Source organism: Lactuca virosa, chromosome 5, assembly GCF_052849685.1.
Source record: "Lactuca virosa cultivar CGN04683 chromosome 5, Lactuca_virosa_CGN04683_v6, whole genome shotgun sequence".
NCBI classification, from domain to species: domain Eukaryota; kingdom Viridiplantae; phylum Streptophyta; class Magnoliopsida; order Asterales; family Asteraceae; genus Lactuca; species Lactuca virosa.
Window position 1 is genome coordinate 105,454,205 of NC_136430.1, and position 24,874 is coordinate 105,479,078.

A 24,874-nucleotide genomic window follows, 5' to 3' on the forward strand; every position below is an offset into this window, starting at 1 on the left:
ATATATATATATATATATATATATATATATATATATATATATATATATATATATATAGGGGTGAGATCAGTTGACAACTCATAGTTTCCTGAGAACTCGAGAACTAAAAGTGGAGCGTTAGATCAAAACTAATTCATTAAGGGCATGATCGTAATCTTATGAATTTCATTTAATGTTTATTTTTTTGTGTTATTGTTAATGTTAATAGAAATGTCTAAAAAATTACATAATAAATCAAATTTTCGGATTTTTTAAAAATAGTATTTTTCAGCTTTTTTTAAAAAAATAGTATTTTTCAGTTTTTTTTTCTTTTTTTTTAAAGTGCATATTTTTTAATTTTTTATAGAAAACATGAATTTTTGAAAAAAAAATTGAAAAATATTATTTTTTTTAAAAAAACTGCAATTTTTTTAAAAGAATTTAAAAATCAATAAAATTAAAAAAAAAACTAGAATATTTAAAAAATACTATAATTTTTTAACCAAAAAAATCAACATTTTTGGTACATTTATGTATATTTTTACAAATGCATATATGCATATTTCATATACTATAATAGTTGTAAGGAAATCATAAGAAAACTCATTTTATTTACTAATCTATAAACAAATACAATAAGTATTTTATTCGGTACAATATATATTATAAAAAACAAAAAAATGCTACAAAATTTCAAAGCATTTTCATGTCTTCGTGTCAACATTTCCATATTTTCTTCAATTTATCATTTTTCACATCTTCAATATTCACCACAATTTCTTCCAAATCTACAAGAAAATTAAAAAGAAATTGATTGATGCAAAACACTCACAAAAATACATATGTGATTTACATGTGAATCACATGTAATTCATATGTGATTTACATGTGAATCACATGTATTTCATATGTGAATTACATGTAAATCACATGTAATTCATATGTGAATCACATGTAATTCATATATGATTTACATGTGAATCACATGTAATTCATATGTGAATTACATGTGAATCACATGTAATTCATATATGAATTACATGTGATTCATATGTGAATAACATGTGATTTAAATGTGAATCACATGTGATTTATATGTGAATCACATGTGATTTATATGTGAATCACATGTAATTCATATGTGAATTGCATGTAATTCATATGTGAATTGCACGTGATTTACATGTGTATCGCATGTGATTTATATGTGATTTACATGTGAAGCACTTGTAATTCATATGTGAATTACATGTGATTTACATTTGAATCACATGTAATTCATATGTGATTTACATGTGAATTACATATAATTCATATGTGAATCACAAGTGAATCACCAAGTTACTATGTGAAAAAATATGTACATGTATAGATACCAAGTTAGTAAACAACTATGTGAAAAAAATATGCACTTTTTGATAAACTTTTTGATAAAATCTCTTTATTCATCATTATTTTTCTATATAAACTTTTTGATATTATGTAAGAATTACCTAAAAATCCAAGAAGTCTGCAATTGTAGAAAGCTCTCACAACTACAACTTGATAGGAATTGAATGGAAAAGTTGGTAAGAACAATTAAAAAACAAATTAAGACAACTTTGATATTGTAATTGAAGTTATGGAAGAATAAGAAGAAGAAATAACACCTCGTGAGCATTGTTTTCGAATCAGGTATGTATCAGCCATACATTTTATAAAACTTAACAAAAAACCAACATGGTTTTGAGGTAATCTACCATATATGTTATTGCAATACATGTAACATATATCAATAATATAGCAAATTAACTCATACCAATCATACTAATCTGTAAGCAAGAACCACACCTGTCAAATTAACATGAAGCTGAAGAGTGAAGAGAGCAGCACATCAAAAGCTGTCAATGGGGGAGAGCAGAACTTGACCTCCCAAATTGTTGTTTTATATGGTAAAATTAGACAATCATAGATTACTTAAACCATATTCCTCATTAGAACATATTCCTCATCATAAAATAAATGATTGTTGTTAATAAAACACAATGACCTAATTTCCATTAGAGGCAAACACAAGATGCACATATTTCCCCAGAATCGTAACTAACTAGCAAAAATTTACAGAGAAATCAAAGTTTCATGACATAAGCTCGTAGAACAACCTCACACCTCATCCGTTATTTTGCAAAACAAGTGTTTGGGGAGGGGGGAGGCCTCATTGTGAAACGATTTACGCTAATTGCATGTGAATAAACATAATATATATATATATATATATATATATATATATATATATATATATATATATATATATATATATATATATATATATATATATATATCAGTTACAGGGATTCCTGAAGAACACTTTCAGCATGTAATGACTAGAAACATTAACTAACCGATGTTGAAGCTTTATCAGAAAGAGAGCACGTGATGTTTGTCCACCGGATGGTCACATGATTAACTTTATCGGATACACAAGCTTCAGAATTAGAAATTATTCCCTCACCTCCTTCCTCTTCAGTCTCAGTCTCCAACAACTACACAAGGGCCGGACCTGAGAATAAACATAGCATTTGAAATGGAATTTATTGTCTTCAGAATTAGAAACTATTCCATCCGATGAAGTCAAAATGACACCGTTTGCAAAAAAATCGGTGGCGATTGAGGTCGGATATGAGACGGATATTGATCTCCGGTGAGGATGAGAGAATGTGAGGTGGAGATGGAGGATTTGGCGTCGAAGAATTTGGAGGATCTGTAAGTCACCGTTGATCGTCGGAAGAGGTAGAGGTACCAGAATCTATGGAGGAAACCCTTGCAACTTGTGTATTTGAAATCGATGAAACGATTATAGATTGAGGAAAGGAAATTTCAGAAACATGGAGATTTCCGACTTCTACAACGCTATATGAGATGAATTTCTGAATTATTGCTTGATTTCTGGAGTTCTACGGAGGCGATGTTATGTGGATGGTCGAAGATGGCTGATTTAGGTGGTGATCGTTAACAGATGTACGGGGTTGTCGTTGAGGTCAGAAGGCGGAGGGAGGTGGTCATCAGAGATTGTTCGATCTGGTTCGTTGCGAGAGATTACAAATCTACCGTCGAGGGGATGTTGGAGATGAATAACACAATGTCGATCTGCTAATTGGTGGTATTAGTTTTGGGGATTTGTAAATCTATACCTAATTTACCCTTGTTATTTTGGTTAAAAAACCATATATACCAGTGAAGCTATGTTTATTTACCATATTGCCATCTTTGATATTGACCTTTAAATTTTTTGATCTAGTGGTCCACTTTTAGTTCTCGGGTTCTCGGGAAACTATAGGTTCTCAAATGATCCTTCCTCTCTTTAGATCTTAGAGCTTGCTATGTTGAAGTTGGCTACCGGAAAAGTTTGACGAAGCATGAGCCATAGATATGGAAGAAGGTGGAGAGGAAGCAAATCTGTACGGGGATGGTGGTGGCGGATCTTCACCGGAACTTCATAGATCTGTAGTAGAAACTCGTAGATCTAGAGATGAATATTGTAGATCTGAGGTGGAAATCATAGATCAGGAGATTGTATTGTGAAGTTCCTCTGATGACCACCTCCCTCCGCCTTCTGACCTCAACGACAACCCCGTACATCTGTTAACGATCACCACCTAAATCAGCCATCTTCGACCATCCACATAACATCGCCTCCGTAGAACTCCAGAAATCAAGCAATAATTCAGAAATTCATCTCATATAGCGTTGTAGAAGTCGTAAATCTCCATGTTTCTAAAATTTCCTTTCCTCAATCTATAATCGTTTCATCGATTTCAAATACACAAGTTGCAAGGGTTTCCTCCATAGATTCTGGTACCTCTACCTCTTCCGACGATCAACGGTGACTTACAGATCCTCCAAATTCTTCGACGCCAAATCCTCCATCTCCACCTCACATTCTCTCATCCTCACCGGAGATCAATATCCGTCTCATATCCGACCTCAATCGCCACCGATTTTTTTGCAAACGATGTCATTTTGACTTCATCGGATGGAATAATTTCTAATTCTGAAGACAATAAATTCCATTTCAAATGCTATGTTTATTCTCAGGTTCGGCCCTTGTGTAGTTATTGGAGACTGAGACTGAAGAGGAAGGAGGTGAGGGAATAATTTCTAATTCTGAAGCTTCTGTATCCGATAAAGTTAATCATGTGACCATCCGGTGGACAAACATCACGTGCTCTCTCTCTGATAAAGCTTCAACATCGGTTAGTTAATGTTTCTAGTCATTACATGCTGAAAGCGTTCTTCAGGAATCCCTGTAACTGATATATATATATATATATATATATATATATATATATATATATATATATATATTATGTTTATTCACATGCAATTAGCGTAAATCGTTTCACAATGAGGCCTCCCCCCCCCCCCCCAAACACTTGTTTTGCAAAATAACGGATGAGGTGTGAGGTTGTTCTACGAGCTTATGTCATGAAACTTTGATTTCTCTGTAAATTTTTGCTAGTTAGTGACGATTCTGGGGAAATATGTGCATCTTGTGTTTGCCTCTAATGGAAATTAGGTCATTGTGTTTTATTAACAGCAATCATTTATTTTATGATGAGGAATATGTTCTAATGAGGAATATGGTTTAAGTAATCTATGACTGTCTAATTTTACCATATAAAACAACAATTTGGGAGGTCAAGTTCTGCTCTCCCCCATTGCCAGCTTTTGATGTGCTGCTCTCTTCACTCTTCAGCTTCATGTTAATTTTACAAATCTAATGATTCACAAGAGATCAGAGAATTGGTGGAAGAAGTCGTTAGAAGAGCCGGTAGTGGTGATGTTACCGGCGGAGACGACGATAGAATCGCCACCAGGCACTAGGAGAAGGCTTGTTTTCATCCTTTCTCTTCATATCTATCCACAAAACAACTTTTTCAGCTTTAGATCTTAGAGCTTGCTATGTTGAAGTTGGCTACCGGAAAAGTTTGACGAAGCATGAGCCATAGATATGGAAGAAGGTGGAGAGGAAGCAAATCTGTACGGGGATGGTGGTGGCGGATCTTCACCGGAACTTCATAGATCTGTAGTAGAAACTCGTAGATCTAGAGATGAATATTGTAGATCTGAGGTGGAAATCATAGATCAGGAACTGATGTGAACTTGTACAACTGATGACGGTAGTTTACCGGTGGTAATGGATGACGGCGGTATACCGAAGATGCAACAAAGAAGACGTAACGACGGTTCAATCCCGTCGCCGGCGGTGATAAGGTCGCCGACGGTGGTGGTAAGGCCATCGTCGGCGGTGGTGGTTGTGGTGGTGTTCATAGAGGTGGCTGAAGATGGTTGAAGAAGATGAGATGATTTTTTTTGTTCTTGGCTAATTATGAAACAATTTTATCATATCAAAAGTTATAGAATGGATTTTACACAAAGACCATTATGACCTTATTGTATTTATAAAAAACTTAAAAAATCAAAATATTATAAAAGACAAAATTAATGTTAATAATAAGGTAAAAATAAGTAGTTTTTAGGGTTCTTAATATTTTTTTTGTATATATATATATATATATATATATATATATATATATATATATATATATATATATATATATATATATATATATATATATATATATATTTATTGAATTTGCCTTTGTATTCAAAGAAGTTGACTTTTGTCGGCAATTGCGCTGCTGTTAGATTGCGTCTTTAGATAAATTATATTATATTTATCTTTGGTTGGTAAAATATGTACTCAGGTTTCGAGGCCATTATTGCTTCGTCTCCTTGCTTCACTGGTTGTAGAATTGTAGACGAAGGGACTGGGAAGGGATTCAATTTGTTCATCCTCATCGTCTTCACAAAATCGATCATATGGGGCGTTTGGTAGCGTAATCTTCATTTTATGAACCAGTGGCCAGTATCGATTTCATCCAAATAGCAGGACATCATATAACATCGAAATTACAACAAAATATGTTTGCAAATCAGCAGTGAATAGTTCTTTTATAAAGCATTAGGCTTTATTCGATTTCCTGGTACTAATTTCCATTTGATTTCCTAGTACTCATCAAAAACGAAATCGAAAGGTCAGCATCTCTTTACCTGCAATTTTAAATATCTAAATTTCCAACCATGTTCTTCTTGGCGCGTGTTGTGGTTCATGTAATTTAAGTTATGGGATTAGCATCTCAATTGATGAACTGCAATCATAAATTTTGATTTCAATTTCAAGTTTAGCATGTTGACCTATATGTTTGATAAATTGGGATTTGAATAACCCATTGATAGATAATCAGCCTCACCCCGTTTGAAAAAAAATCTTATTTTAATGGTATATTTGTTAGTAATGCTCAATGGTTTTGGGATTAGAAAATTTTGACTTCTATCACTATAAAATCAAAAACAATGTGCCATGGTCAATGGTTTTGGGAACTTTTTTTTTGGCTTATGTCTATGTCCAATGTCATAGTTTGTTAGTTTGTTAGCTACTTAGGTTAGTGATTTGACTTAATTGGCCTAATATTGTTTAGTTTTTCCAGGTGCTTGTTTTATAACCTTCCCAACTTGCTGGTTCTTTGTTTTCAATATATTCTAGCTGTTAATGATTTTGATATATAATTTTTGGAAAAGAAATCGATTTTGGTTCATGATTTTGATTTTCATCTTGTTCAAGATTTCTGCTGGTTTTTGTTGTAAACCTGCAACCCTTCATTATAAACCCTTTAATTTCATTTTGCTGCAGTTATGCCTAATAATCACTCCAGTGTTTGACCATTCTGAATTTTGGGTTTCCAAAGTACCAAATCCCATTGGAATGAGTTGAAGGCTTGGGGTTTGTGGTTTCCAAAGTTCCAATCCCATTGAAATATTGATGTCTTGAACTCTGTCATTAAGATCATAGGGGAAAACCACAACAAAGATATTCAGTGTGTTAGGAAGCTAGGTATAGTGTCCTAGTCTCGTAATTACGTTTGAAAATTATAGGATAGGGGAAGGGGTTATTTTATGCCATACTGCTCTTTTGAAGATGTAGGTTGTGAAGGATCACATATTATGTGACATAAGGTTTATGGCCACACTTGGGGAAATAAAAGGAAGACAAATGATGAAAATCTTGTAAAAAGTTCGGATAAATCTTCCGTTCCCTGACTTTCTGTGTTAAGCTGTTTTTTGTGGTTAATTTGGTATTACTCTTAATATTTTATTGGGGAATTTTTTTTTTGTGTTTCCCCTGACGAAAATTTCTGGTTAGATAATGTGTTTGGCTTTATATATCATCAGTGAACCTCATCATCCTTGTGCCTTTGCAGTTTTTATAATATTTTTTCTTCAAAACTTTTCTCAGAAACAAACAAATCATGTCGTTACTGGAAGAGTATGCTCACTTAAGAATTCCACTGGAAGAGATAAGACAAGCAACAAACAACTTCGCTGGTGAATATATAATTGGTCGTGGTAGGTTTGGAGAGGTCTACAAAGGAGAGCTCATCCGGCGAGGAGGCTCTATCATGGTCGCATTCAAGCGGCTTGATAGAGCATTTGGCCAAGGATCATCAGAATTCTGGAAAGAGATTATCCTTCTTTCTTTATATAGACATGAAAATATCATAAACTTTGTTGGCTTCTGTGACGAGGGGAAAGAGATGATCCTTGTCTACGAGTTTGCAACACACGGAGGCCTTGACAGATATCTGAGTAGTGCTAACCTCACATGGTTGAAGCGCCTCCAAATTTGCCTTGGTGCAGCTCGTGGCTTAAGTTATCTTCATAATCCTATAGGAACCCAGCAGAGAATCCTTCATCGTGACTTGAAGAGTGCAAATATTCTTTTAGACGAAAATTGGCATGCAAAGATAGCTGATTTTGGTTTATCCAAAATTGGTCCGCAAAACAGACATAATACTCTCCTTTTTAACTATAATCCGGTTGGTACAGTGGGCTATGTGGATCCTATGTACATGCTAAGTGGTTTTCTAACAAAAGAGTCGGACATATACTCTTTTAGAATAGTATTAATGGAAATTCTTTGTGGAAGACTGGCAAATGAAGAGGGGAAACTGCCTCTTGGTCCAATGGTACACCGCTATTATCAAAATGGAAAACTTACCGAAATCATAGATCCATTTCTAATAAAACAAACGAGTGCAGATTCCTTGGATGTGTTTTCTAAAATTGCATATCAATGCATGAGAAGTGACTACAAGGAACGCCGATCATTGAGGTTGTCGAAAAGCTTGAGGAAGTTTTGGAACTTCAACAAAAATTTGAGGAGGCGTTAGCACATCAACAAGTAAGTTACTATATACATTAATTAATATTTTCGATCATTATTTCATCAATAATTCATTTAAACATCTATATGCACTACATAAATGATCACATGGAATATTTTATAATGGGGAGTTGTAAATTTAATTACTACCTACATAGTATATCAACTCTTATACTTGCGGCAACAAATTAAATTTATTATTTATATTTAATTTTTTGGGGGCAGTCACACAATCCAAACAGTGTAAAGTTTCGAATTACCATGTAAACCTTAACAAACTACTCAAAATCTTCGGACTTAAGAATGTGAAGAAAAGAGAAAGTACAACTAAACACTTAAATTGTTTTGAGCATGCATAAGTAGTTTATTATTTGATGTCATTTGGTGTTTAATAAGACTATTGAAGTAGGTTATAAAGTTTTCTTTTAAATAAATATTTAAGATAACTTCTTAATGAGTTTATTATATTTTTCTCCACAAGTTTGCAAATACATCTTACAATGCTCATTTTTCGCTAAAAATATACATATAAATATATTATAGTTTTTGTTTTAGGAGAGAGCAAAGCTTTTTGTTGTGAAGGTGTTTATTTTAATTATTTTAACACCCTTACCAAAAGGAAATATATGCACATTAGTAGAAAAACGTTTATTTTGATTTTTTTTTTAACAAATCAGCTTCTATAGCAGCGTCTTAACTTATTAAGATGTTTTTCATTTGTACATTAATGTGCACATATGCAGATGTGCATATATGCATACCAAAGCTTTTCGTTGTGACGGTGTTTATTTTAATTAATTTAACACCCTAACCAAATAGAAATATATGCACATCAGTAAAAAATGTTTGTATGGAATTTTGTTTTTCAACAAATCAGATTCTATTGCAGCGTCTTAACTTATTAAGATGTTTTTTATCTATACATTAATGTGCACATATGCAGATGTGCATATATGCATATTTTCATTTGTGTATATGTGAAAATGGTGCACATTTTACGTAATTTTTTTTCTTCGAATATCAATATGGAAAGAGGTTAATAAATGATGAATTTACATATTTTTAGTTATTTTTTTCGATATAAGATAAGCTCTAAAACAAGGGTTGAAAAATCATGCACATTTGAGTTTGTGCATATATGCACATTTTTTAAACCAACCATTATTCCTTGAACTTTGTGAATTTCAAAAAATTATATATATGCTAACTTTCTTTTTATGAATATTAGGTTGCAGATAATTTGAAAGACAAACGAGAAGGTGAAGAGGACTTTAAGGTAATGAAATTCAAAATTTAAACATAATTATAATAACTCGTTTTCTTCTTTCCTTCAAAAATACTATAAGCGGAATTCTAAAAGTGAGGTGTCGGGTCCAAAACCAACCATAATTCCTTGAACTTTGTCGTTTAACAATCTTCATCTAACATGATAACTTTAGGGTAGGTGTGTTGTGAGGTTTCAAGGGTATGGTTTACCATTTTTCTTTAAATTAATTAGATGTAACAAGCACAAAAACACATCACTAATAGAAAATCAGCATCAGCAACAATCATACCCTAGCGGAAAATCACTAGCAGCAAAACAAGTTTATTTTTTATTGCGGAAAATTAGCTACATACTTCTTGAATTTTGGTGAGATATTTAACGACTAATTAAACATTACTAATTACTTATAATCTTATCAAAATATTGTTTACGACAAAATTGTGGACAATATAGTGATAATTTTTACCATCACTATTCGGGATGATATATTTTGTCGTTGCACAGCCACTAAAAGCTTGTCACCACTTTGTGGTTGGATTGAACCTCTCCGACAATTTCTTTGTCAACAATCTGACACACTACGTTTGAGTCATAATCCACTGCAAATTATTTCATTTATCCCTTTTGTACAATGGCCTTATTTTAGAAAATAATATATTCTCTTACAAATTATAATGTCATAATATAATATACAATACTCTAATACAAAGTACAAAGTTGCATTTAGAATCATAATTACTCAAACATCCCCTTATTAGAAATTCTAATCAGTTTATTTTTATTAATTTTCTAATTTTATAAATTATATGATTTTTTCTTTTATTTTGTTTTATTTTATATAATAAAATAATAACAAATCAAATCAAAATCTATGGATGTTCATTTTAATTAAGTTTATTTTTGTTAATTCTTTTTGTCTATATTTTTCAAAATAAAAAATGCACGTGGATGTCTATTATTGAGCACAAAACTGTCAAAATAAACCTTCAGTTGTGCATTTCAAGAGTACCACTCAAGATCCTCATAGACATAGTTTTTCTATGTATACATCATATTATATGGGGTCTAATTTGTTTGATTTAAACTAAGAACCAAAGAGACACACCAAGTATTTGTTGTAGAAACCTTGAATGTGCAAGTCATTTTTAACAAGGAAAAAAGCGACTCATGGCTCCTACTAAAACCAAGATGAATCGATGCATAACTTATACTTCAACCAAGAACAAACAATGCAAAATTCATATCCACTTTCGAATAAAATTCCAAATGAATTTCTATCATACATTACACATAGAAAATATGGTTGGAGATGGAAAATGTGGATTCCAAGCAATAGTATGAGCTCATCAAATAGATTGTGCATGCATTTATAACTATTAGTATCTTTTTGATCATAGGAATTGAAGTAAAACAACATAAGGCATGAGGAAATTTAAGATAAAGCAAAATTAGGGAGACAACTAGCTAGGTTCTATGGATCTTTTGAGTTTTCTGAAATGATAAAAAAGATCTTTGAGTTATGTGATCCTCATGTGTGTAGTAATATTATAAAAACAGGGAAATTTAACTTTTATTTTCCACTACAATGACACTCAATGGTGCAGGTGAAAAAGATGGATCATATGAAAATCCCATTCGAAGATATAAAGACAGCAACTCATAATTTTCACGACGATTATAAAATCGGAATTGGTGGATTTGGGAAAGTTTACAAAGCAAAACTCTTCCACTTCGATTTTAGAAAATATGTTAAAGAGGGCGGATATAGGACAGTTTCTACGGTGGAACTCTCAAGCTACCAAAGAACACGAAGCATTGTTGCTATTAAGCGGTTAGATAGGAATTATGGGCAAGGAACCGGGGAATTCTTGCAAGAAATCTCTGTTCTTCCTTACTTTACACACAAAAACCTTGTCACACTTGTTGGATTTTGTGATGAAGATCATGAGCGTATTCTTGTGTATGAGTATGCCTCAAATGGAAGCTTCGATAGTCATATTGAAAAGAATGATATCACGAATTGTCATACATGGGCAACACGTCTTCAGATTTGCCTCGATGCTGCGTATGGGCTCGACTTTCTCCATACGGTGTTGGAGAACATCATAGGATAATACATCGAGATATAAAGAGCTCCAACATTCTACTAGGGAGAAACTACATAGGCATGATTAGTGACTTTGGTTTGTCAAGAATTGGCCCCGCAAATCTGCAAGCCACATTTCTTATGACTCAAGCTGTTGGCACACTCGCATATATTGATCCACAGTATGCCAAGACAGGTAAGCTGACAAAGGAGTCTGATGTTTATTCATTTGGAGTGGTTTTGTTGGAAGCACTGAGTGGAAGACTGGCGCATTTCCAATTGTCCAAAGATAAACCAGAATTTCTACCTCATATGGCTAAACGCTGCTTCCAGCAGAAAAAAGTGAACGAGATTATCGATTCAAAGTTCAAGAAAGAATTTGAGAAAGCCGGCTCTCCAGTTCTGGATGATGAAACCTGCCCAGCTTCCCTAACGATATTTGCAGAAATTGCATATAAATGCTGCAAAAAGAAACGAGAGGAACGTCCCACAATGGCTGACGTCGTGAAAGAACTTGAGAGAGCATTCAAGTCCCATGTAAGTAATTAAGTTTTTTTTTTTATTTATTTTATTTTTTTAAATTGTAGCATTGTACTTTATCACAATGTCATCTAAATGCACGCTATAATAGGGTAGATTTTTCAAGGCTTTATGTGCTAATAAGAAAAAAATTTGAAAGTACAAGGCGTATAATTTAGTAAATTTTTCAAAGGGCCTTGAAACTAAAAAAAATTGAAAAATAATAACTAATAGAATGATATGAAAGTAGGATGCTATAATACACAAATAAACGAAAGTACGTTGCTATTTCTTGCATTTAGCCGACATTAAGAAGGAAACTCGTACCTTAGACGTAAAATCCATATCCATATCCATATAATATATTTATGGGATGTGAGGATAAATTTATGGGTTTCCTTATTTGAAACAACTTATGTTTCTTTAAAGTGTTTATTAGTTTATCTGGTGTCAGAATGGAGTTCTAAAAAAACTATTTTGATCGGCTTATCCGGTACCAAAACGTAATAAGCTGATAAGTTAATTTTTAGTGTTTGGCAAATTCTGTTTATACGTGTAATGAAGAAGTAACTTATCAAAAACGCTTTATTTAATTCAATAAGTGAGGAGAAAGTAAATTATCAAATATTTAAGTAAATAAGTGTGTTTAGTTTTTACTATTATTCTATCAAAATGTAAAATAGCTTATTACCGGTGTCAAATCACAATGAGTCAACACACACTTCAAATAAGCAACACCAAACACTCCTAAATTGTAATATATAATATTACAATTGCTTGCACTTATCTCTGCACATATTATGTAGGTGAAGGGGGTGGAATCCCTTAGAACGACACTCGATGATGTTATGTCTGCTACAAACAATTTCCGTGATATAAAAGAGCAAGGACCATTGGGTGAGGTGTACTCTGGGGCACTTTCTCACTTGAGCAGACATAACACGGTTACCATAAAGCGACTCCGTGGTTCAGTGGATTCATACGGAGAAGAATTTTGTAAGGAGATTGCAAGGCTTTATAGTTATAGCCATGAGAATGTTGTTCCAGTTATAGGATTTTGTGAAGAGAAGGGTGAGAGGATCGTTCTTTTTGAGCACATGGTTAAAGGAAGTGTAAAACAACATCTGACCAATACTAGTCTAACATGGAAACAAAGGCTCAAGATATGTGTTGATGCTGCACATGGGTTAGCTTACATTCATAGTCATACTGAAACCAATCAACAGTTGATTCATGGTGACATGAAAAGCGATAGCATTCTACTTAGGGACGATTGGAAAGCTGCTATTTCTGATTTCATCATATTCAGAGGTGCAGGCACGTTAGGCTATCTTGATCCACTCTATATGACTACAGACTCCATAACACAGAAATCAGACGTGTATTCTTTTGGGGTTGTTCTATTTGAGATCTTATCTGGGAGATCAGCAGTTGAAAGGATCAAAATTGATCAGAAACAGCAGCTTCGTGAAGTCCCAAATGTTGTGGCTCAACTGAAAAGTGCAAGACCGACAGTTGAAGAAGATCGTGATGTCTTTCTTGCACAGTTGGCAGCAAAAAGCTTCAAAACCCAAAAAATACAAGATATTATCTTTCATGCTATAAAACAACAAATTGAACCACAATCCTTGGTGATATTTTCAACCATTGCCTATCAATGCTTGATGAAAGAGCACGAGGATCGCCCAACAATGGCTAAAGTTGTAGAGGAACTTGAAAAAGCCTTCATTTGCCAAGTAAGTTCATCTTAACGAGTAGAGAAACTAATGAGCGCTCTTTTAATAGCAAGATTCAGCAAGCTGCTTTGCATGCAGTTATAACGTTTTCGTCTTTCACATATACACAGGATGAGTGGGAATGGGAGCAAAAACTACCTACAGATTATAAGAACATAGTCCAAATGTCAAAATATCCGGTGCCCTCCACAATCTCGAAGAAGGATCTCCATTCCTTCTTTTCTTCAGGAATCCTCCTTAACAACGAAAAAGCGGTGACTCATCTCTTTAACCATTTATATATCTTTTCTGCATTCAAAACATACATCTATAGTCACCAATTACATGTTTGTTTTTTCTTGGAATTTTCTTTACTACCATAGCATTTATGTATGCAAGAAAAAGAAGATGATACAATACCAATATAATCAAAATCTTGCACCTAGGAATCATTTACAACTCAACATAACTTAAAACAAGCAACACCATTGATAAATAACCATAGTAGACATCAATATTATACAAGAAACAAACTAAGCATGCCATGAAGATGATATATAGCAGGACCGAAAGTAGCCATTTAATTAAATAACTCATCATTCTCACTATCTTGTCATCCTTTCGACATCTTCTGTTGCTTGGTTTTATGTATTATGCCTTTTAATAATATAATTAATGCTCTCTGACTCATTTTTCAATTTTTTCTCACCTTTTATGGTAACAGTGGTTTTCAATAAGCATGGATGGATCAAGAAATGAAATGATACCAGCCAAAAGTTTTTCATACAAAGATGTTTCTTCCCTGAAGTGGAGATCCATTCAACAATCAAGGTTCTCTCTAGTTTATGTAATTACCATTACGTTCTATTAACTTTTTAAGTCAAGTTATACAGGTCATTTAACTTAAAATCATTCAGTTTGGAGTAAACTCTAGAATGCATATGTCTACTTCTTTTATGAAGTGGAACTTGTATCAAATCCAAGAGGTTAAAATCTAGGTAGAGTGAGTGAGCTTGCTTCTAGAGAAGCAACCTCAATTTTTATAAATGACTGTACTAAGATATATATGGTGGAAAACAGGTTGGGCTTGGTATCTAAACACCTAATGAAGTGATAGAAATTTCCATAGTTTTGTTAAATCGATGTTGAAGTAAATATTGAGAAAGTAGCTTAGCATTGTAGAATTCATATTTTTGACTTGTGCCAACGGATTTTAACAACAAATTTCAAAATATGGGGGCTTGTTTTGTGGTTTTTCTCATCTTACGGACACATAATTTGGTGGGATTTTGAGATTTAGAAAATGAAACTGTTGTGCTATAATGATGTGTATATATATTTGCAAAAGGAATAATTAGAAAAGCAACAGGAAATTGAAGAACCAAAACTGGCTTATCATTTTACTTGCGGGGGAACAATGAAAAGAGGAAAACAACGGAAATGGCAAAATAAAAAAACTCTCACTAACTAACCTTATACACATTATTAAGCCGCAGTCAAACAAAAACAAACACTTGAAAAAGACAAAACTACCCTTATTCACTAAAGATCTTTTGAATTTATTTGGACGTTTTGACCAATTTGTAAGTCACATATGAAACCCATAGAAACATATTTTTATTAGAATCATAGTGTAACATGAAATTATGAGAAAATACAAACACTTGCTCCTTTTTACAATCTATCAATATGTTGGATATAATACGATTTTCTGAATTGTAATATGTTTGTGCAGATTTCCAAAGGTCGCAAAGATCTTGGACATCTCAAATCTTAATATTGGAGTTCAGATAAATGCTGAGTTCTTAACTCCAGAGAGAATGTATGGAGCTTACCTAGTGTTCAAGTTTTGTGATCGAAGAAAGGTTTCTAGCAGGCCGATATATGTGAACCTTAAATATAAGGAGGGTGAAACCTTAAATGCATATTTTGCAGAGTGGAAAGAAGGTGGAAGCCAGTGGTCGAGAGTTGAATTGTTTCGATTTTTGAGTAATCATGGAAGTACTAATTTTGAAGTTCTACTAAAAAGCTTTTCTAAGTATTATTGTGGCACATGGGGCATCTTTATTGAAGGCATAGAGTTTAAAGCCATTCCAAGTGTAAGTGGAATAGTTAGTGCACCTCTCTTCTTTTTTGTATTTATTTATGGAAAATTTGTACGAAAATGTCATAATGTGGTCATCCAATTGTCTATAGGTGGACTTAGAAAAAAATAAAAAATCGAAGGATGGAACAAACATGGGAGGAGTCTTGAAAACAAAGTTGGAGATGAACTCAGCGGAACAAATGATAGCCAATAATGAAGGAATTATTAAAAGGTCTGGAAACGATGTCCAAATTGCCTCCAGTGTAGAGCTGTGCTTACTTCTTTTCAAAGGAATTCTCATTGACAATGGTGAAAAGGTCTGATCTTTTTCTTTTTCATAAAACAAAACTTGAGAAATTAATTACATATTCTTGTGGTATCATAACGATAAACTTGTAACTCTATGATGGACAGTTATTCTCCCTAAACGAAGTCAACGGAAAGAGATGTCATATGCTACCTGCAAAAGCAATTATATACAACTCTTCAAATATAAGGTTGTGCAACCCTCCAACCGAATCCAGGTTTGCTTTATTACTCCTTTCATATCAGGTTTACTTTAGCAGATTTCATGGAATCACTGATATTTATAAGACTTAATTAATGTAGGTGCAGATTTGAAGAGGTTGTTGAGATTCTATCTCACCAGGATTTTCGTATCAAATGTGACATTGAGACCAAAATGCTCTCATCAGATACAACCTATGCTTGTTTCCTTGTGTTCAAATTTTCAAAAAAATGTCATGGGCTCCAGTGCCCAGTGAAGGCTCGTGATTTAGTACCCCATAGAAAGGAAATAACCAAAATCATTTCTTTCAGGTACCCAAGCACAGTGAATTTGGACAAAATCAAATGGATTCCAAAACAGAGAGAAGATGGATGGATGGAGGTTATAGTGTGGGAAACTAACGTTGATAACACACATAATGATGAATATGTTCCTATGGATTTGAAACTTACTTGCTTTGAAGGAAATATGTCTGGTCTTATTGTATATGGCATAGAGTTCCGTCCTATAGTATTAAGTGTATAGTAACTAATATTCAATTATTTATACATGTTCTAATGTATAACTGTTACATATAAAATTCTTTTTATAACAAGGAAAATTACAAATAAAACAAAATTCACACAAGAGTACAAACATTTTTTTATGTATATGGCATAAAAAGTTACACGAGTGTAATACTATTAACACCAGAAGACATACTAGCTAGTAGAATTAATCTGCACCCTGAAGTGGACATACATGGTGATCATCCTAGCGGGAGGAAGCAAAACAACCATGCATACCAATGATTTTCAGACCATGAACAAAGCCATGATCATCAACCCCCTTATATAAAATTGAAATCTTTCACCGATAAGGTCATTCATTTTGAAAAAGGTCCTCTATTCAATACAATGAGACATTATTAAAACCAGAACGTTTTAACCTTACTTGTGTGAGCTCAATGTACTCTTGGAATTTTGTGATGAAAATGGCGCAAAATATTTTGTCACTGAAGAAAGAAGTTTGGTTCTCTCGATTATTCCTATGGAAAAAGAGATTTCGTTTATAATGAAAAAGCTATCTGGATTCCATGCCTTCTCTTCCTTATTCTTTTCCATAATGTTAGGCAATTTGGTAAAGTTCTCCTTCCTTTTATTCTAGGTTCTGATGACCATAATCTTTATTTTGGTCGTATCTGCACTCTCTTCCAGATTAAATTTTTTTATTTATCGATTCTGTGATTTATATAGAGCTTGATGGGGCTATGATTTAAGGTTCGTATCAAAGAAGAGAAAAAGAAATTTTCAATTTTCGGCGGAATCGGAAAATTAAATCACTTTGTAGTCGATGTTAGACCCTATTGGTGAAACATCAATGCCGATCATCATTCTCAGACGAGCTTTTTCATGATGAAGCTGTTCGAAAACATGGTTGTATCGATTCCTGAAATCACATTCCCGTTAATCCTCTCGGCGGTGCCTCTGCCGCAGATGCGCCCCCTCTCCGGCCCTCCCAATATCTCTTGGACTTCATCATCGGCCTCCAGTGATCCAATCTGTCGTATTCCTCCTCCACGAGTTTTGGGCTCTTTGAATACTGACTTTTGGAGTGGCAGCACGTGAGACACTAACTCACTAAGACCATTTCAGACCCACTTCTATCTTTTTTTTTTTTCCCCAAAAAATAGAGTAAAAATAAGGTAGATAGTGTTTCATCTAGGGATGAGCATATGGACCGGGGAACCGGCCGGAACCGGAACCGGAACCCGATGGAACTGGTCGGGCCGGGACCGGGACGTTATTTTTGTGGATTTTTGGAACCGGGAACCGGTAGAACCGGCAAAAACCGGAACCGTATGATGCTATTTTTCGAGGACTGGTTCCAATATTTGAAGACACGACAAGAACCGGTAGGAACCGAAAACCGGTAGAACGGGAACCGGTAGAACCGCTGGGCCGGTTCGGTTCTTGATTTTGGCCGAAGCCGGTTCCCGGGTCGGGTCCGGTTCGGGCCGGTTCCGGCCGGTTCGATCCTTTTGCTCAACCCTAGTTTCATCTCCAACCATACTTCATTTTTTACCTCATTTTTAACCCAAAAAGTATATTTCATTCTTCTAATTTATATAAATTGTCAAATACACCCCTTCTATTAATTTGGTTTTAACAAATATATAATCTATATTTTTTTTCATTACAATAATATTAAATATATAAGATTATATTTATAAAACGTAATTATAAGCTTTTGTAAAATACGTTATTGTGTTTTAAAATTTCAATATGTATTTAAATTTTAGAGTAAATTACACGAATGGTCCCTATGGTTTGGGGTAATTTGCGCACTTCATCCCTAACTTATTTTTTTAACTTAAAAAGTCCCTACTATTTGTTTTTGTTATGCGCTTGGTCCCCACTATTTGTTTTTGTTACGCGGTTGGTCTTGTCTTACCTAAAAAGACTATTATTTAAAATGGTGGGTAAGTAAGGTAAGGTAAGGGGGTGGGGTTGAGGGTGTGTTTATTTAAATTAATTAAAAAATCAAGGGTAAAATAGTTTTTTAGGTAAAACAGGGAGCAAACGCGTAACAAAAACAAACAGTAAGGACCTTCCGAGTTAAAAAGATAAGTTAGGGACCAAACACGCAAATTACCCTAAACCATAAGGACCATTCGTGTAATTTACTCTAAATTTTAATATGAACTTGATAAACAAAAAATATTATATTTATAATTAATTAATATAATTTAATATATAACATAATATTATAAGTATTAAATATTACATTTAAATAATAATTAGTAGATAAAAAAACAAAAAATGTATTAGTATATAAAAAGAGGGACTAAAACCGACAACTCAAAGTTCATCCCCATTTTGGGGGAAATGAATAGTATAACACCATATTTGGTGTTATACTATTCATTTCCCCCAAAATAGGGGAATAAATGAGGTAGTGTTGGAGAGGAATGGGGGGAGAAATGGGGGAAATAATGGAGAATGGGAGTGGGTTGGAGATGCTCTAAGAGTGCAAAAAAGATGTGGGCGGGGAGAAGCTGACTAGTCAACAGGTCTAACGGATTAGCCATATCGGCTTCAAACAGAGTCATACTCATTTTATAGAGGTGTGTGTCCATACTAGACGTGGGCAAACAAAAACCGATTCACATTCCGAACCGGTGTCTGAACCGAAAACCGGTTCACCCCTGAACCGAACCACTGCAGAACAGAATCACCAGTTTAAACCAATTCGCATTTCCAAACATTGGGACCAATTTAGAACCGGTTTACTATGAACCAACTTGGAGAACCGGTTTAGAACATGTTTTGGGTAGTTCATTATTCCTAGCATGCATATGGGTGTTTTTGTCTGATAATTCCAAAAAATAGAAAAGTAGATTGTAAGGGTGTAAGTTCAGCATGAATATGTCTCGATCGTTCTTTTTTTTTTCTAACCGATGCCCTCTATAAACAAAAAGAAGTGAGTGACAACTCTCATATATATATATATATATATATATATATATATATATATATATATATATATATATATATATATATATATATATATATATATATATATACTAGGTGTGAAACCAGTGTACTATACGAGTTGATTAAAAAAAATTATATATGAAGATATAAAAAGTAAGTATTTTTTTAAAGAAAACATTAAATAGCAAAGTTTAAACATTAAGTATTTTTTAAAATAAAATTTCAAAATATATACAAACAAAACAATGATTAAATAAATAATTCAATTTATACAAATAAAACAAACTATTGAAAAATAATTATATTTTCACCATATAACCTTTTTTTTAGTTTGTCAATAAAAAACAACAAAATTTGATTTTTTCTATATAGATCATTTTGCCTAAAATGACAATGAATTTTAAAAGAAACATGTCAATTTTGAATTATATATGTTGAAGGAAAAACATATTAAATTTAAAAATATAAGGAAACAAATTAATGACACATTAATTATTTTATATAACCTAAAAATTAGATAGTTAATTAAGAAAATAAAAAATTACCATAAAATGACAAATGAAAATTAATATCTAAAAATTAAGGGATAATGACTTAAAAGGGTAATATATTATTTGATTTGTACACATTTAGTCATTGACTTTTTTTTTCGTCCATATTTACCCCTTCAACTTGTTAATCTGTACACATTTAGTCCTTATGACCGGCTACTCCAAGTTAGCCGGTAAAAATGACTTAATAGGGTAATATATTTCTCATTTTGTACACATTTAGTCCTTAATATTATTGTACACAAAATAAGTCATTTTTGTTTTTGTACTCATTCAGTACTTATGAATGATTTCTTCACGTTTTTCTCACGATATCTTATGTGGGATAGCCATATAGTGGTGAGATAGGTTGAGGTGGTCCTGCTATATGTTGTAGGCCAAGATACCTGGTGCGGGTCGGTTGTAAGCCGTAGGCACAGAGGCTCAAGAAGAGCGGTTGGGTTAAGGCGGCATGCCGACAAACCCTGGGTATTCCGGTCTGATGACTGATTGGACATATTGCATGTTGGCATTCCAGTCCGATGACTGATTAGGCCAAGGTATTCAAATCTGATGAGTGTGAGCCCGTTATGCATGATAATACGTTTGTTGTATCGGGTATTTTAGGGTAAACTCACTAAACTTTGTGCTTACCCAGTTGTTTATATTTTCAGGTTCTATCATTGATCGTGGGAAGGCGAAGGCATGACTGTACACACTCATCAACAATAATGAGGATTCCACGTTTCTTATATTACTCTGATTTTCGATAAATGTATTTTGGAATAATTTTTTTTTCTTAATAATGAATTTATAAGCAAATCTGAACCGATTTCTTGACAAAGCTTCAGTTTTTTAAAGAATAAAACCCCAAAAACGATTTTATGTTCGATTTTTGAAGTGAAAACTTAATTTCCAGAAAGGAAATCAAAGATTTCTGAGTGTGTGTTCATGTTTATCTTTTTTTTAGTGTGTGTTCGTATTCATCTTTTTCTGTGTTCGTGTTCATCTTTTCAGATTTTGATTTTTAAATAATAAACATAATAACACACACAAACATACACATAAGATCTGGGTATGCATTCTTGAAAACTGAATGAAGATATATGAAGATCTGAAAATCGAATGAATATATCTGAAGATCTGAAAATCGATGTGTGTGTTCTTGAACAAAAATCATGTGTGTGTTGTTGAACAATGTGTGTCTTAAACAAAAATCATGTTTTGATCTGATTCGAGTTCCATTTGTGAAAATGAGACGTTACACATAAACATCAACAACCCCCCACACTTCATCAATGATTGTCCCACATTCATAAGTACTGAATGAGTATAAAAACAAAAATGACTTATTTTGAAACAAAAAAATATTAATGACTAAATGTGTACAAAAATATTAAGGACTAAATGTGTACAAAATGAGAAATATATTACCCTATTAAGTCATTTTTCCCAGCTAACCTGGAGTAACCAGTCATAAGGACTGAATGTGTACATTTTAACAAGTTGAAGGAGTAAATGTGGACGAAAAAAAAATTCAGTGACCAAATGTGTACAAATCAAAAAATATATTACCTTTTTAAGTCATTATCCCAAAAATTAACCACAAAAGGTTAAGAACTATAAGAACCTATTTTTTAACTTATAATAAAAGATATATTTGTTATTTTTCAAATGTTTATAAATAGACTAAACTGCACAAATGGTCCCTGTGGTTTGCTCAAAATTGCCACTTTGGTCCAAAAAAGTTTGGACTAGCACCAAAGGTCCAAAGTTTTCATTTTGTTGCTTGTTTGGTCCAATATGTTCTGAATTTTTTCAAAATGACGGATTTGCCCCTATTAATTTGATTTTCTCTTTTTTCTTAATTGTATTTCTGATTTTCAGATTTAAAAAAAAAATACAAAAAATAAAATTAAATCTCTCTCTCTCTCTCTCTCTCTCTCTCTTTCTCTCTCTCTATCTATCTATCTATCTCTCTCTCTAGATCTATAATCCATTCAAAATCTAAAATGTATTTCTCATATATGAAAGCCGATGTGCCCTAGAACAATATTACGATCAATCCACCCAACCCATAGATTCCTAATCTTCGTTCTTCTTCCCTCAAATGTAATCGATTTTAAGGTTACGTTTGCTTGAATTTGAAGAGTCGAAAACGTAGTCAATGGACAGAGCAAGTGTTCGACACCGATCCATCCAAATCGGTTATCCCTGTCGTATCTCCATCTGATCTACCATCTGCCCACCGATCGGCTTCGCCCCTTTTCCTCTTACCGACAGATCAACTCAGATCCACTTCCACCTCTACCCACAAACCTTGGATTGCAGAGTAGATGACTTCTTTCTCTATTCGAAGTGAGTCACGAAGATCAGTTTGAAGTTCAAATTGGAGATATCGATACTCAAATCTTCAAGAAGCTTCATCAGGTTACCATTATGCCCCTCACCGTGAATATGTTGAACTATTGTTTTATTTATTTGAACCCTAACTCTGAACCATTGTTTGATTTATGAACCCTATATTTGTATGTGTATCTAGATTTGTGTGTGCTATTGTGGCTCGGTGGTAATTAAGAGCTTATTTGGGTGATCTTTACTCTTTATGGAAGCAAAGGATTGAAAATAGAAAATAGTTTCAGTATATTACAGGATGTGACCATCGGAGGATTTGGTTCTAAGTGTCGAAGAAGGTGTTCTGATTCCAAGGCCTGAAACCGAGTTGATAATCGATCTGGTGGAAGATGTGATCAAGCAGAGTCAAGAATTGAACGAAGGTTTGTGGGTGGATTTAGGTACCGGTTCTAGTGCAATAGTTATTGGAATCGGGAGGATTTCATGTATTAGGATTGAGAGAGAAGGTGGGTTTGTGTGTTTAAGAGAGAGAGAGAGAGAGAGAGAGAGAGAGAGAGATTTCATTTTTATTTTTTTATTTTGTTATAAAAAATTATAAAAATAAAATAGAAAATGCAAATTTTCTTTTTTATTTTTTCTTTTAATCAAAAAAAGTATTTAAATAATAATAAAACTGAAAAAGAAAAAAATAAGGGTAAAATAGTCATTATGAAAAAGTTAATAGAAAACTGGACTAAATTCGCAACAAAATGAAAAGTTTGGACCTCTGGTGGTAGTCCAAACCTTTTTGGACCAAAGTAGCAATTCTCAACTAACCACAGGGACCATTTATGCAGTTTTGTCTTATAAATATTAAAAAAGAGATAATGATATAATTGTAAATAAAAACAAATCATAGCCTTTCACAAACAATAATCAAATCTTACAAAACTAAATCTAAAAAAGTAGATCCGGTTCATTCTCTCATAGTTTTCAAAAAATCAACATATCTCTTCCCTCGTTCCTTCTACCACCGGCAGCCTCTTGTTGATGTCCGGCCCCACCACCGACTTACCGGAAACCAAATCGGCATCCCTGCCACCGACCAGATCTTTTATTTCAGCTCCTCATCCACTAGATCCACCGCTAGCGTCGTCCTCCCGCATCTCGTTATCTAGATCGGTGATTTAGGCTACCTCCAACGATTTTCACCATTGACCTTCAAGAAGACACAAACCTGACACCACCAGCACCACTGTCATGTTAGAGGTATCCTCCCAGCGCTACTTCCTTATGATCGCCGCTACTTTCATCGACCACCGGACCGCTGCTCTACCACCGCCTCATACCAGTATCTCTTCTGCCGCTACTACATAGTACATATGATCGTTGTCTCCAGTGAGTTGAAAACGTTGATGATAAGTTAATGTGATGCTATAGCTACAAAAGGAAAATGGAGGTCAGATGTGTGTTTATGCAAGTAATTTCTGAGATCTCTACTACAATTGTTTCATATTTTGATCGCTAAACAGATTCTCGTGAACATGTCAAACAAAAAAAGAAATTGGAGATCTTCAGTTTTCGATGCATAAAGGCTTTGATGGAGATGCATCCGGTGATGTTTCCATGGAGTAAAGGAGATGCTCGAAGAAAATGAAAGTTAACATATAGTTAATATTTTTTTCCTTTGCTTAAATATAACTTTTTTTCATTTGTTTAGATCGAGATTTTTGAGGTACTTTTCTTATTGCTTGCTGCCATATATGTTCTTTACATTTAATGAATTTAATGAGTCTGACATGTTGGAAGGAATAGATATGTGAACTGCTATTCTTCACATTTATCAAGTCTTACATATTGGAAGGAATAGATATGTTCTTCACATTTATCAAGTCTTACATATTGGAAGGAATAGATACGTTCTTCACATTTATCAAGTCTTACATATTGGAAGGAATAGATATGTTCTTCACATTTATCAAGTCTTACATATTGGAAGGAATAGATATGTGAACTGCTATTCTTCAACCCCTACTCCTATCTATAAAGACTCACATGATTTAATATATACTCCTTCCGTCTTTAAAATCATAGTCTATCTTTTTTTTTGT

At 33.5% G+C, this 24,874-nt stretch overlaps 1 protein-coding gene, 1 long non-coding RNA gene and 1 pseudogene across 5 annotated transcripts; all 3 read left to right on the plus strand.

Annotated features, from left to right (window-relative positions):
- Positions 1-5,691: 5,691 nt before the first annotated feature.
- LOC145113172 (putative receptor-like protein kinase At5g39000 pseudogene) lies at positions 5,692-11,203 on the plus strand (annotated as a pseudogene). The gene is made up of 4 exons (XR_013710740.1): positions 5,692-6,056; positions 7,316-8,260; positions 9,471-9,518; positions 11,114-11,203. The product of XR_013710740.1 is annotated as a putative receptor-like protein kinase At5g39000 pseudogene (transcript).
- Positions 11,204-11,404: 201 nt separating this feature from the next.
- LOC145113171 (uncharacterized) lies at positions 11,405-17,050 on the plus strand. Of its 3 annotated transcripts, none has more exons than XM_079049291.1 (8): positions 11,405-12,132; positions 12,921-13,850; positions 13,961-14,104; positions 14,554-14,660; positions 15,565-15,928; positions 16,026-16,232; positions 16,330-16,439; positions 16,525-17,050. In XM_079049291.1, the coding sequence occupies exons 1-8, from the start codon at positions 11,539-11,541 to the stop codon at positions 16,946-16,948; spliced, it is 2,880 nt and encodes a 959-aa protein (XP_078905417.1). In that variant the 5' UTR covers positions 11,405-11,538; the 3' UTR covers positions 16,949-17,050. The 3 variants fall into 3 exon arrangements, with proteins under 3 accessions (XP_078905417.1, XP_078905419.1, XP_078905418.1); XM_079049293.1 differs by having other exon boundaries at positions 16,531-17,050; XM_079049292.1 differs by having other exon boundaries at positions 13,961-14,101.
- A 6,643-nt stretch (positions 17,051-23,693) lies between these two features.
- On the plus strand, positions 23,694-24,610 carry LOC145114357 (uncharacterized). The gene is made up of 2 exons (XR_013710973.1): positions 23,694-24,222; positions 24,296-24,610. It is a non-coding gene; the product is annotated as an uncharacterized LOC145114357 (long non-coding RNA).
- The last annotated feature ends 264 nt before the right edge of the window (positions 24,611-24,874 follow it).